General features: G+C 41.2%; 1 protein-coding gene across 6 annotated transcripts in view; it reads right to left on the minus strand.

The window, feature by feature from the left end:
* Positions 1-13,849, minus strand: part of Ezh2 (enhancer of zeste 2 polycomb repressive complex 2 subunit) — a 64,027-nt gene that overhangs the window by 723 nt on the left and 49,455 nt on the right. For 4 of the 6 annotated variants that reach the window (XM_021189325.1, XM_021189334.1, XM_021189330.2 and 1 more), the window contains exons 9-19: positions 13,561-13,652; positions 11,905-12,145; positions 10,728-10,897; positions 10,233-10,327; positions 9,234-9,274; positions 8,706-8,831; positions 7,509-7,687; positions 2,773-2,868; positions 1,901-1,982; positions 979-1,059; positions 735-819 (exon numbers count right to left, since the gene is read on the minus strand). In XM_021189325.1, the coding sequence (XP_021044984.1) occupies positions 735-819; positions 979-1,059; positions 1,901-1,982; positions 2,773-2,868; positions 7,509-7,687; positions 8,706-8,831; positions 9,234-9,274; positions 10,233-10,327; positions 10,728-10,897; positions 11,905-12,145; positions 13,561-13,652 (1,288 nt within the window). The remainder of the gene's footprint in view (positions 1-734; positions 820-978; positions 1,060-1,900; positions 1,983-2,772; positions 2,869-7,508; positions 7,688-8,705; positions 8,832-9,233; positions 9,275-10,232; positions 10,328-10,727; positions 10,898-11,904; positions 12,146-13,560; positions 13,653-13,849) is intronic. The other 2 variants (XM_029535106.1, XM_029535105.1) reach the window with 1 other exon arrangement.

Consider the following 13,849-nt stretch of genomic DNA (forward strand, 5'->3'; position numbering starts at 1 on the left):
CAAACAAAGCATGGTATAAAGCCTCCCTAGGAGGATCTTATTCCAGTTCCACAGGTTTTGGTTGGTTCTCTCCAGCTATGCAGCTAAAACTGGTTACACATAGCCCCCAGCCCACCCCTGCCCCCATTTCAACAACTTAAGTTTCTCAGTAGAATGGATATTAAACTAGAATTAACTAATACTCTTTACTGGATCACATTTAAATGACTGTTTGATTCCACAGAGGGAGGTGGCTCTATGAATAAGTCCACACTGCCATTCTGACCCTGCCAATGGAGTTCTACACTGTCAATGGTTATGAGTAGCTTCCTTAGAAAGAATCCAGTGACCACAGGGTGATGTTAACAATTAAAACAATGAAGATGTAAATGTGCTACTAATAAAGATTATATATGCTGCACCAATGAGGAGGTGCTGTAGAATACAGATGTATAATGTGTGCCATTAGGCCTAGATTAAGTCCCAGGGGTCTCTGTTAGTTATATCAATAGCAGGGTGCTAGATGCAGCTTTGTGCATAGGTTTTGTTTTTTTCAAATAAACACTGTATAATTAATACATGAGAACTACACTGAGGAAACATGTAACTCTCTACTGGTGCCCACAGCAAATAGTGACTGGTCAGTTAAAAGAGCGCCCCCTCCAATCATGGCAGATCTGTCAAAGAACTTAAAAACAGCCTTTGACCCCAGCCCCATAGTTTAAGAAGGGAAGGCCCTTGTGTATTTTACCAACCTGTAATCAAAAAACAACTCTTCACCAGTCTGGATAGCCCTCTTAGCAAAGATGCCTATCCTGTGGTCGCCATTAACCATCATAACTGCAAGGAGAAACATGGGGGCCAGTGAGCAAGCAGGAAGACAGGCCATCAGAGGTTAACTGTTTCACATAATTACTCCAGACGTACTGAATTTGCTGTCATTTGGCTGGAAAAAGGGAACTGTTGCATCAATCTGTCAAGTCCAACTTAAAGGCTTACCTTTTGCATAGCAGTTTGGATTTACTGAATGATTAGCAAAACGAATTTTGTTGCCCTTTCGGGTTGCATCCACCACAAAATCTAAAGAGAAAAAAAACATAGATAATCCAGTGACATTTTCAGTCATAGACCAAGGTTATTATGGCTTTAGAAATATACTTCCTCAGGATTTGACTTAAAAAGCAAGTAAAACATTCAACTACATCTAATATAAAAAAATGTCATTTGGAAGAAAATGTTCTTCTAGATGAAAGTGAATCCTTGGTTGTTAAATATGGCTCTTAAACGCCATGATTTCTCAGTTATACACTGCTGAGCAAAACATGGCTTAAAAGATGTAATCTAGCCAAATTTCTCTGGGCATCAAGAGGTGGGCATATTGACATTTGATATTACAATATTTTTATGGAACATTTTCAAAAAAAAAAAAAAGTTTTACTTGGTCCGACTGAAAGTTTGTCTGGATATGTGTGAACACACTCATTTTCCCAGATCCCTGCAGACACAGGCTGCAGCAGCTGCTGCCTTCCTTCTTACAATATATGGCAATATCGTCAGGCCACGAGATGCTTTCAAAATGCTCATCCTCTCGGGTCAGACACTGAAGAGGTGGACAGAAACTCCTCAGCCCACAAGTTCCAGGGGACATGAGGCAAGCCACAGCAGTGGGAGACAATGTCCACTCATAGCCAGAGCATGAGGCAGGTCCATCTGCAAGTGGTTGGGACTCTAGATTGTTTCCTGTACACAGCCTTTCTGTTCACTGGGGACTTCCCCTCTCCTTACAAGTGAGCAACACACCCCTGAAGCTAGGCCTGCTGATAAATAGCAGGAGCTGTTCCTGCAGACAGACAGATGCCCTCAGTCCTGGAATCTTGCTGACCTCTAATTTCAAAACCTTGCCTTCCAGCTCAGAACATACCATTGTTCAAGTTGAACAGAAAGCTGCACATGTATTTGTCATACACTTTCCCTCTTCTGTCTGCTTCATCCTGAGAAATAATCTACAAGGAAGACACAGGAGGAGATTATACTGGAATAAGTAGTCAAGACTGTTAGAACACAAAAGAGCCAATTAAAGAGAATTTTGGTCCCTCTTGAGGCTATCAAAGAGTAGCTAAAATTGTCTTCTCTATTTAGCAGGTACACCGTAAAGAAGATATAGGGGAAAGTGCTTGTGCACACATGCCCCAGTATATGTGAAGGCCAAAGGACACCTTGTGGGAGGTATTACTCTCTTTCCACCATATGTGTCCTGAGATTAAACTCAGGTCATCAACTCTGCAGCAGGTGCCTTCACCCACTAAACTGTCACACCAGTCCAAATAACACTTTTAAGAACTCCATCCCAATCAGAAAGAATTCTATGTCCTAAGCAACATGTCTAGAGAAAGTGACAATATTGTCTTTCTGCTGAGTAAAAAATGTAAACTGTGACTTTCTAAAGCTTTGTTTTTTCCTAGCCCTACAACTAAAATGGCCAAGCTAATAAAGCTATTGTCTCAGGGTTCCCATCAGCATACTGGCCAAGTAAGTAGGACCAAATATACAGCAAAACTCTTGATCCTGAATCCCTTGTTCTCCAGGTAATAAAAGCCAAACATAAACATAACTAGAAATAAAGTAATCTCGCTAGTTACTATGTAAACCAAAACTTCAAATACAAATAAGTTCAGGCTAAAGGTCATTTAGTATTAATCTATTCTAAACTTGACCTTGTCCAGTGAAATCTATCCAAAACAATGCAAGCTGCTACTATAAACAAGCCCACTGGAAGACATGAGTATACCTTACCTCCCCACAGTACTCTGAGATGAATTCGTTTTTCTGTACAGGATCTTTGATAAAGATGCCCCAGCCTGCCACATCAGATGGTGCCAACAGTAAGTGCTAGAGAGTAAGCACAATCACATTAGAACTGATCGCAGGGGCACACTGAGGATATCAGTCTGCAGGGTGCAAACAAGTCAGCAGAGTCAAACCTCGGACCATCTGAGGGGTCACTAGAGCCCCCAAGTGGATCTGACAGATATAAAAAAGTTGCTGAGTGTCTGGAAAACTATTAAAGTAATATTTCTAAGTAAAATTCAGGATAGATATCCTCTTACAGGAAAGACAAACAAGCCTCTCTCTGGGGTCATGGGTACATGTACTGGCTAGCTTTGTGTCAACTTGACACAGCTGGAGTTATCTCAGAGAAAGGAGCTTTAGTTGGGGAAATGCCTCCATGAGATCCAGCGGTCAGGACATTTTCTCAAGGGGGAAGGGCCCCTTGTGGGTGGGACCATCTCTGGGCTGGTAGTCTTGGATTCTATAAGAGAATAGGCTGAGCAAGCCAGGGGAAGCAAGTCAGTAAAGAACATCCCTCCATGGCTCTGCATCAGCTCCTGCTCCCTGACCTGCTTGAATTCCAGTCCTGACTTCTTTCACTGATGAACAGCAATGTGGAAATGTAAGCTGAATAAACCCTTTCCTCCCAAACTTGCTTCTTGGTCATGATGTTTGTGCAGGAATAGAAACCCTGACTAAGAGTACTGCAGCAAGGGAGGCATGTGGATCTGCTTCTCTCACTTCTGTTCAATCTTGTCCTGGAACTCACTTTCAATCATCACCCTCCAAAAGGCTCATGTGCCCCAGCTTGTGGACTGACCCCCAAGAGGCAACTGAATTGTGAGGCTATGAACAACTGAAGAGCAGTCTCATGACAGCTCAATTTGTTGGCGTTGCTGGGAGGTGATGCACTGAGTGGGAGTGGGAAGAAGTGGTTCCTGACAGTGTCTCTTGCTCCTGAGCCTTCCTGGATTCCCTCTGCCTCCTGTGTGCTGTGAATTGAGCTGCTGGTGTTACCCACCACATGCTCCCCTACCATGATGCTCTGCCTCACTATGCACAGGCCAGGCAGGAGCAAGAGAAGCAAGTGACCATGTGCTGAAACCAGCAACCAAAATCTTATCTTCTTTACATAGTTTTTCTCAGCATTTCATTTTTTGTTTGTGTATGTATAGTGCATACATGTGTGAGCACATGTGCAGGTCTGTGAGCATCTTCAGGTATCATATCTATGCTTGCCCCTCTACTTCTTTGGAGACAAGGTCTCCTTCCCTGAATCTGGAGCTGTTTCGTTTGTTAGACTGGCTGGCAGTGAAGTCCCAGGCCTAGCAGTCTGTCCCACAGCCAGACCTCCAGCACTGAGGGATTAGTATAGGGCCACACTTGGTTTCTAATGGGGGTGCTGATCACATGAATGTCAGGTTCTTTACTCTTGGTTTTAAGACCTGTCACTATGAGACCCTTGTCACTCTGCCCTTAAACATGGGCATCCCACCATACCTGATTAATGAAACCAACTGAAGGCGAGCGTACCAACCTTTCTGTTTCCGAAAGTACATTCTTTTATTTGTTCGAGCCCTTAGCACATTCTAGTTCTTTACTGGTATTTATTCCTCTAAAGACCCTGCCATTTCCTCCACAGCTTGCCTCTAGAAACTCGTCATGATAACACAAAAAACATCCTTATTATGAAGGATACGACGATTCATCAATCCCACAGAAGGCCAAGATGACCAGGACCAAATACGATAACTTTTCTTTTTTACTTAGATTTTTGTTTTGTTTTGTTTGGGAGTCTTTCCTGATAGCCTCTCTGTGTAGTCCTGGCTGTCCTGGCATTCACTGTGTACATCAGGCTGGCCTCGAATTCAGAGACTGGTTCTGGCTCCTGAGTGCTAGGATTAAAGGTGTGCGCTGCCACTACTTGGCAACTCTTCAGCATGGATCTTTATCATGCTTCACTCAAAAACATTCTTGTGACCTTTAAAGGTCATCCAAGTTTTCTGAGCCACTCTTGTCAAGTAAACCTCCCAATCACCTTCCTGATCAGAAACAAAATCAGCTAAACAGTGGGAACGAGCAAGTGAACCCAGGTGGTAAGAACTCTATGCACAGTGTTCTATTTCTGAGGGCTAAAAATGCCGCAGAGAAGACACATCAGCATGAGCATTCCTGCCCACTCTGTGAACAAACTGAAGGAAGGGAACATGGATCCTACAGTGGCAAATATGGCATCAGGACACAGACAAGAGATGTTAGATCTCAGCAAATATGCCAAAGGAAACTCAAACAGGGGTCTGAGGACCTAAATGAATATGCAGCCACCTAAAGTAAAATGAATCCAGAGCATTCACTGTGCTCAGCTAATCTAGATCAGATCTTCCATGAACAGTGATGGTTCAAAGAGCCAAGGAAGAAAAAAGAAAGCCACGAGAAGCTGAAAGTCCCACCGAGGCAGAATTTCAGAGTGTCCCGAAGAGGGGGGTGATAAGGCTGGAGAGGTGGCTCAGGGACTGGAGGTACTACCCACTCCTGAAAAGGACCTGGGTTTAGTTCTCATACAGTGCCTCACAACCATCTGTAAATCTTGTTCCAGGGATTTAATACCCTCTTCTAAACTGTGAGTACCAGACATGTATTAAGTGCACATACATACAGGTAAAACACTCATACACATATAAATATACCTTTAAAAATAAAAATAATAGGGTGCTATCAACCATGTGATGGCTCATGAGATGTGCCTACACTCATGAAGTCCACAGGGCAGAAGTGGTAGTATGGGGAGGGCAGGGACAGCAAGGCCCCAGATTATGTTTCTTGCTCCATTACTTGCAATTTAAAAAATAAAATAAATTCATGGCATGCTGGGATACAGGTATGGAGGGCACCTTAAGGAGTTAGTTGTCTACTTGTATCGTGCGAGTACTGTGTGTTACCCTCTGAGCCATCTCATCAGATAGTGAGTCATGTGAATCTGGGTTTCCTTACCTGTAATATGTAGTAAGCATTCAAACCGTGTTTATATATTAGACAGTTAATAATATAACTATTGTTACTAAAAGGATTTGTTAAAGATACTAAATCGTCTGGTTTCTTTTGCTTAGTGATTACTCCCTGGCTGCTACATTTAAAATCACCTATGTGCAATTCTCAGGCTTCAAATACATAACTGCTGGGTGATTCCTTTTAAGGCTTTGAGGTTGGTAGTGCACTGAGAGTCTTGTGATACAGTTCACATATATGCGCCGCCCTCACTAAGTCTCTAGAGTTCTGGAACCACAGGCACGCAACACACACCTGGCCTGTTTTCAGGGTCGTTAAAGAACAAGAACAAAGCCTATAGAACTTTGCTGGAGGAAATTTCATCTTGTATTGTACATAGAAAACATCCTTTAAAAAACCATTATGAGAATGTACATTTGTATCAGAGTACCAGAATGTACATCCTGACGCAAATCAGCATCTATTTCTATTGAGGAGACATAACTTCCTTGTGGAACAAAAACAAAAAAATGGAGTCAACTATTAAAATAATTCCTATTTCAAGTCTGATAGCATTAATGGCTACTTCTCAGAACCCTGGGTTTATCTTAGCACCTAGTAAAGAACTTATTTTATAGAAAAGTTAAGATTGCGTTAGCTCTTCTTGTGGCGCCTCCTAAGTGTGTCAGTGTGTCAAGATGAAGCTGAATATCAGCTCTCTAGCCATCAGCTGTCAGAAATTCACCAAAGGAGATGGTGAATGCAAACTTTATACATCCCAGGAGAAGTTCATAACCACAGAAGTACTGATGATGCTCTGAGTGTACAGCAGAATGGATTATGTGGTCTGAATCAGTAGTGGAGATATTGTTACTCCATGTGTTATGCAATTCCAACACAAATATACAGCTCTGACAAAATAGCACACTAAGAAAAACAAAGAGAAGTCTGAAGAACATGCTGAACATTTGGCCAAGAGAATGAAGGAAGCCAAAGAAAAACGGCAGGAACGGAATGCCAAAAGAGGTAAACTATCTTCACTGAAAGCTTTTACTTATAAGTCTGAGTCCAGCCAAAAATAAGTCTTTACGAATAATAAATGGGGCTGGGCAGTGGTGGTGCACGCCTTTAATCCCAGCACTTGGGAGGCAGAGGCAGGCGGATTTCTAAGTTTGAGGCCAGCCTGGTCTACAGAGTGAGTTCCAGGACAGCCAGGGCTACACAGAGAAACCCTGTCTCAAAAAACCAAAAAAAAAAAAACAAAAAAAAACAAAAAACAAAAAAAAACAAAAACAAAACAACAAAAAAGTAATAAATGATCAAACCTTAAATCTGAGAGACACACACCTGCAATATCTAGACAATACTTGATTGACTACTTTGCTTTCATTACACACATTAAGGGTCACTTTTATTTGTTCCCAGATAGAATCTCTGAGACTATCAGTAAACATCCATCTTCTGGAGGATGAAGATGAAGTCTAGTTGCTGGTAGAACGCTTACCTAGCATGCATCAGGCCCTGGGTTTACTCCACAGCGCTATATAAAATCAGGCATGTACCTGTACTCCAGCACTCAGGAGGTAGAGACAGGAGGGTCAGAAATTCAAGTTCATTTTCAGATAGCTACAGAGTAAGTCTGAGAACAGCAGAACTTAACATAAGACACTGACATAAAACCAACAACGAAGTTTCCATATATAACTGTTATTTACCTTTTTAGAGCCCCGCTGAATGCTACAGTTCTTACAGGACACATTTTTACTGTCCCAATGGTCAGCAGCTCCACAAGTGAGACAGAGGTCAGGGTCACACTCTCGGACAGCCAGGTAGCATGGACACTGCTTGGTGTTGCATTGTGCTTTGCACCGACATCCAGGAAAGCGGTTTTGACCTTTAGGGATGGATAAATTTTATCATCACCACCATATCCAACAATCATCATCATCATCCACAATCCTTTCCAGGAAGGTAGTCAATGACTTGCTGAGCACACGAGTCACTCACTTAAACCCTTCCAACCTTTCCCTTACTATTCCATTGTAACAAGAAGCAGGGAACCACACACACGAAGCTGATAGGACTGAGGAAGATCACTGCTGGTTTTGCTGTCCCTTTCATATTTTTTAAATAGCATATGAATTTAAAGTCCTACAGTTAATTAAACAGGTAAAGGGAGGTCTTGGACTGAATGGTATCCATGACCCTAGACCATGCCAGTAAACCTGCGGTTCTCAACCTGTGGATCTTGACCCCTTTGGCAAAACATCCCTCCAAAATGCATATACATTATGATTCATAACTAGCAAAATTATGAATTAGCAGTGAAGATAATTTTATGGTTGGAGGATCACTACAACATGAGGAACTGTATTAAAAGGCTGCAGAATTAGGAAGGTTGAGAACCACTATAATAAAGCATATTTCTAATCCATTCTTTGGTATCCACACTCTGTGTACAGCTGTCTTAAGTGATTGCGAAAACCTACTGCACCCTTACCTACTTCCCTTCATTCTGAAAACCAAAACCCACTTAACTCTCACTACTTCTGACACCCACAAAAGGAGTGGGTAGCTACTTCTAGATGCTCCTACAGTCTATGCCTCTTTACTGTAATTCAAATGACCAAAGAGAAAACAAAACAAAACAAAACAAAAACAGAAAAATCCAATCCATTACTACAACTCTGCCTAATTTGTGCATGAGCACACACAGTCACATTGCCCAAGAGGCTGGCTAGACATTAGCACAGTACAGGGCTCAATAAATACTTGTAGAATAAGCAGCTTTCCTAAAGCAAGCAATAAGAGAGCACTCCCAGTCCTTGTCTTGATTTAAACCACCATTTTCAGCTGCTGACCAAAAGCCTATTCAGTTCTCATGCAATTGCACCAAAGCAACAAATACTTACACTCTGAACTACATTGACAAAACTTTTCACAAAAATTTTGTGCTATCACACAAGGGCACGAACTGTCACAAGGCTGCCGTGGATGGTCACAGGGTTGATAGTTGTAAACATGGTTAGAGGAGCCGTCTGAGTAAAGATAACAGCACGCAGCCAATGAATCCAGGGAGATGGGAAATGATCATCACAATTAACAAGACATTCTTCCCCACTACCTCTGGAACATCCTTGACTGGCTGCCTTTACTGAAGTACACAACACTCCTATGGAGAAAAAAATCACCTCCCTCCTCCAAGTGCTTAAACCCTTGGTGCTACATTTAGCCCCGCTTCTGAAGTACTGCTTCTCTCTGACTCACTCCATCCGGTTCACTTCGCTGCAGAGCAACAGACACAGTTCATTTAAATTGATTTGCTACTTAGCAAAAGTCAAATCAGAATAACCAAAAGTTCATCCAGGTTCTATTCTAAAACAAGTGAGGACAACAGACGTTTTGGGGCTGATAATGAGGTTAGAAGGGAGGATGCTGACCCTTTTTCAGTTGTATCTTTCTGCAGTGTGCAGCCCACAACCTGCAAAAGATAGAAAAAGTTCTGTGTGAGGTACAACAACTGGCTTCAACTCTTGAGTCCTGTTTAAATGGGCCTGGCTGTGCTAAAAAGCCAAGACTAGTTTTATGCTCCCTAGTCCCTATGGACTTGCCGGTTCAGAGTGACAAGAACCTGCTCACTCGGGTTACTATGTCATGCCTGGAAGCCTGGAAAGAAAATCCTTGTCCATATTGCCTGGTTAGGACTATAAAGCCTTGTGCATACCTACTGATTTAGTCCCGTCTGAGTTACATGGATACCAATACTTTCTATAAATTTCAGTATCACTAACTACCCAGTTGAATTGCATGGTAAGAAATTGTTCAACCAAAAACTCAGAAGCATCTAGTAAAGCCTAAGTTTTCCACTGTTTAAAAAGTACTGCAGCACATTCAATGTGCCTATACAAAATTTTTGGAGCATAATCTAACTGCACCCTTGCCCACTCTACCACACTTCTCATTTTAAGACAGTGGGTTGAGGTAGGATCTCGATAAGTCTTTGTGAGAGGTAATATCCAGACTTGGAGGAGGCTCACTTCAAGTATCAGAATGTAATGGCAGACACTTGGAAAATCCAGACTCCTAGACTAAAGGCCACTGCTAAACACTGGTCCAGGGGGCACTGCAGAAACACATATCATTCCACACCAAATGGCTAAAGGAACATTTGTGTAGCTTTACTGCAATATGTCTTTCTCAACCCAAATCCAATGTGGTAAAACAAAATTTTTATGACTTGATATGCCAACTATACTGAAGTGGCTATATATAAAAATTAACAGCAGCCATAAGGGAGAAATGAGATTTCTATATGTCTGTAACAGCTGTTTAGAACCTTTTATATCATTATTCAAGTGAAAACTGGCTGATGTTCTTAGGAAAGCCCTGCCTGCAGATCCTGCCTCACTGCTTCTCTAAGGGCTCCCTAGCAGACTTACCGATGTTTTCTTTTCTTCTTTCTTGGAGGAGTGTCCACATCCTCAGTGGGAACAGGTGCTATGATACTGGACTCCTTGACTCTAAACTCATACACCTACACAAGAGGTAAAGTAATATGGACACTGTGGTTTAATGGAAACATTCCATGCTTTTGCAAACTGGAGAAATGTTTTTGTCTCTCCCATTACACTGCCTGTGTATGGAGTAGGATAAGATACACAGTAGAAATCACTATTGTTCCACCACATTGGGAATGTAGCTATATTTAAAGTCTGGCCAAAGTTCATTCTATTTACATGTATCACATCCAAATTGAATTCTAAACTAAAGAATTTCTGAAGCACAGCTAAAGAATAATACTGATTTAATTTTCTTAAGAGAGGGAGGGAAATTAATTCTTTTCAGAAGATGAACAGAATGAAATCAAGACTCTCTATGTCTGGATAATGAGCACATGTTATTCCTGTGTTTAAACCTCTGATACATATGCTTACCTGTCGACATGTTTTGGTCCCAATTAGCCTAGCAATGGCACAAAAGTTATCGTAGTAAGTACCGATGAGGACTCTAAACATGGAAGCTTCGGCACCACTCCACTCCACATTCTCAGGAGGTTCAATATTTGGCTTCATCTTTATTGGTGTTTGACACCGAGAATTTGCTTCTAGAAAACCAAATGTTAACACTAGTCAAGAAATGACCAAGGGACTGGGGAGATGGTTCACTGGTCAAAGCTCTTATCATGCAAGCATGAGGACCAGAGTGCAGGTTTTCTCAATCAGACACATAGTACAAGCATGTCATCCTAGTGCTCCTACAAGGAAATGAGAGACAGAGACAGGAGACTCTCGAGAAGTTCACAGGCCAACTAGTCTAGTATATGCAATGGAGAAATTACCAAAAGGTCTTGTCTCAAACAAGATGGACAGTAAGGACCCATACTCAGGATGTTATTTTCTGACATTCACATGTACACCAATGGCATATGTGTGTATACTGACACATACACAAAGACGGCTGAACAATATGAACAAGTAAAATTCAAGGTAGGCTAAGGAAAAGCAGAAGGCACTTAACTGTATTTTAGAATTAGTAAGGTTAGAATCAATATCACAAAGATCCTATCACACTTGCCAAAGAACCCAGAAATTCTGCTCCCTTTAACACAGACTTATCAAATACACACAGATAGAGTCTATTACCGTTTATGGTATTGTTTAGAGTTGAAAGAACTAAAATTCAATCAATTAAAATATAAACTCAGCAGTAGTACTTGTTTTCTTTCTAACAAAAACTACTCATTGGTCTTTAAGATTAAACCAGAACTTCCCCAGTTCCATCATGCTCCACAAAGATGGAACAGGGGAAAAGGGTACAAACAGCAAGAACGATTGGATCAGACCTTCTAGCCACCCAGACAGACAAGAATGACAGGAGGTGCACTTGGCAGACAGCACAAACAATTCAGCTAGGCCTTCCTGAGAGAGGACTCGGAGCACACTGCTCGTGCAGAGACCTGAGACTGGTTCCCAGCACCCGTGTCTGGCAGCTCACACCTGCCTGTAACCCCAGCTGTCTGTACCTACACGAATTAGAGTCTTAACCCTCAGAAAGGTAAACTTACAAAGCAATGATAACCCAATTACAACCCAGCTGTGAGATATATCTTACCAGAGGAGCTGGAAGTCTCATCTTTTTTCTCTTCTTCTTCTTTATCGTTGTTCTCTCCCCCAGTTTCAGTCCCTGCTTCTCTGTCACTGTCTGTATCCTTTGACTCCAGCACACTGATGGTGGGGGTGCTGGGTCTGCTACTGTTATTCGGAAGTCTTCCTCTTCTGCGGCCCCCGGGGCGTTTGGGTGGTGTCTTTATCCGCTCAGCAGTAAGGGCAGCAGCAAACTCCTTAGCTCCCTCCTGTAAAATGAAAAATGGAGGCATCAGAGTAAAGTTCTCAATATTTTGGTGGAACAGAGTAAGACGACATTGTATAACACAAGTTGCTCAAGACTCTACACAGTGTCCATTATCACAGTCATTGGATAGCAACACGCTTAACTATTTTCCATCTGCTTTTGATAGTTTCAAGATTCCAAAAATAGATTCAATATTTTGTTCCAATGATGCAAAATCAAGCAAGACATGTCTACATGGTGAATTTGTAAACTTAAAACATAGTAAATGAAAATATATTTTAAAAAATAAAGGTATTTTTCTCTACATATACATACAGTACATTTAAAAGAGAATATCAAAAGACATACTGAAGTGTATTAAATCAGACTTCCTATTTCAAGGCTTAAAATAATACATACCTCTTTAAAGGTACTATTTAAAGACTACAAGGACACAAAACATATACATGCATGACTTAGTCACTTCTGGTCTTACTATTAAAACATCCAATTATTTTTTTCCTGTGAAGGATGCAAAGCCACAGGAAGATATGAAAGAACTTTTAGGTACAAGATTAGGGTTACATTTTTGCATTCTGAAGTACCACAATCCAATCTCAGAAAGTATAAAACAATGGTTAGAGCATGGTTTGTAAGAGACCACAGAAACATTTTAGATGAGCCAATAAAGTTCTGCCTTATAAAGAATATAAAACAGTGCTCAGGAATTCCTTTATTTTTATTTTTATTTTTTTAGTGGAAATAGAAGAGCAAAGTTTGAAAGGAGCCAACAGTTTTATACTTCACTCTACGAAAACCAAATTGCTTAAAAATAGGATACCTTCTGTAGGTGCCATTCATTGAATCTTCTGTCCAAAATCCAACAGGCAATATATACCCACTTAGTTCCTAGGTAGGAGTGGCTTGGTTCAAAGAGGGGAAATGGTAAAAAATAAGATAGTACCCGTAAAAAAACAACTTTCCTGCCTCATATTTTCCTAATCCCTTACTCCTAATCTCTATCACTCAAAAAAAGAAAACCTGTTTGGGATCTATGGTACACCTTAAACTATAAGTGGCCTAAAATATTCACAGAAGGGATACGTCCATGATAAAGACTTAAGAACTTCTGCACAAGACTACTGAGTTTCTGGTGTTTAAGTGGACTATCTGTACCTCACACTCTCTTAAACTTTGTGGAGAGTCTTTGATCCTAAGAAACGTGAAACGCTGCTGAAGAAATAACACAGATAAACAGAGAGTAATACAAGATTAATAGACTACACTGTGCAGGACACAGCTATGAAAGAAACAAGGATAAGAACACTGCCTGTCATATGGCCAATGTTTATGGATCCAGACAGCGTTAGTGCTGGCTTTACCACCTCCACCAAAGATCTTAAGAGCCCTCCGGAGTTACAAAGCACTGAATCTCACCAGATGTTGGTAACACTGTGGTCCACAAGGCTTGTTGTCCAAAGCGGTTTCTGTGTTCTTCCTCTTATATGTGTTGGGTGTTGCATGGAAGGCTGTAAATTAAACACAAAGTATCTGAATATGGTTATAAAAAGTTTACTTTTTCATCTCCCCAGATCCATTGGAAAATCTAGTACCTTCCAAATATGTAGTTTACTTTATACAACTCCCCTCCATCTATCACAGGGTATCCTCCACTCTTCCTCCAACCTCCAAGAAAGGTGAAAACATGGTAAACTCTGGAATGATT

The sequence above is a fragment of the Mus pahari genome, chromosome 2 (assembly GCF_900095145.1).
Source record: "Mus pahari chromosome 2, PAHARI_EIJ_v1.1, whole genome shotgun sequence".
Lineage (NCBI taxonomy): Eukaryota > Metazoa > Chordata > Mammalia > Rodentia > Muridae > Mus > Mus pahari.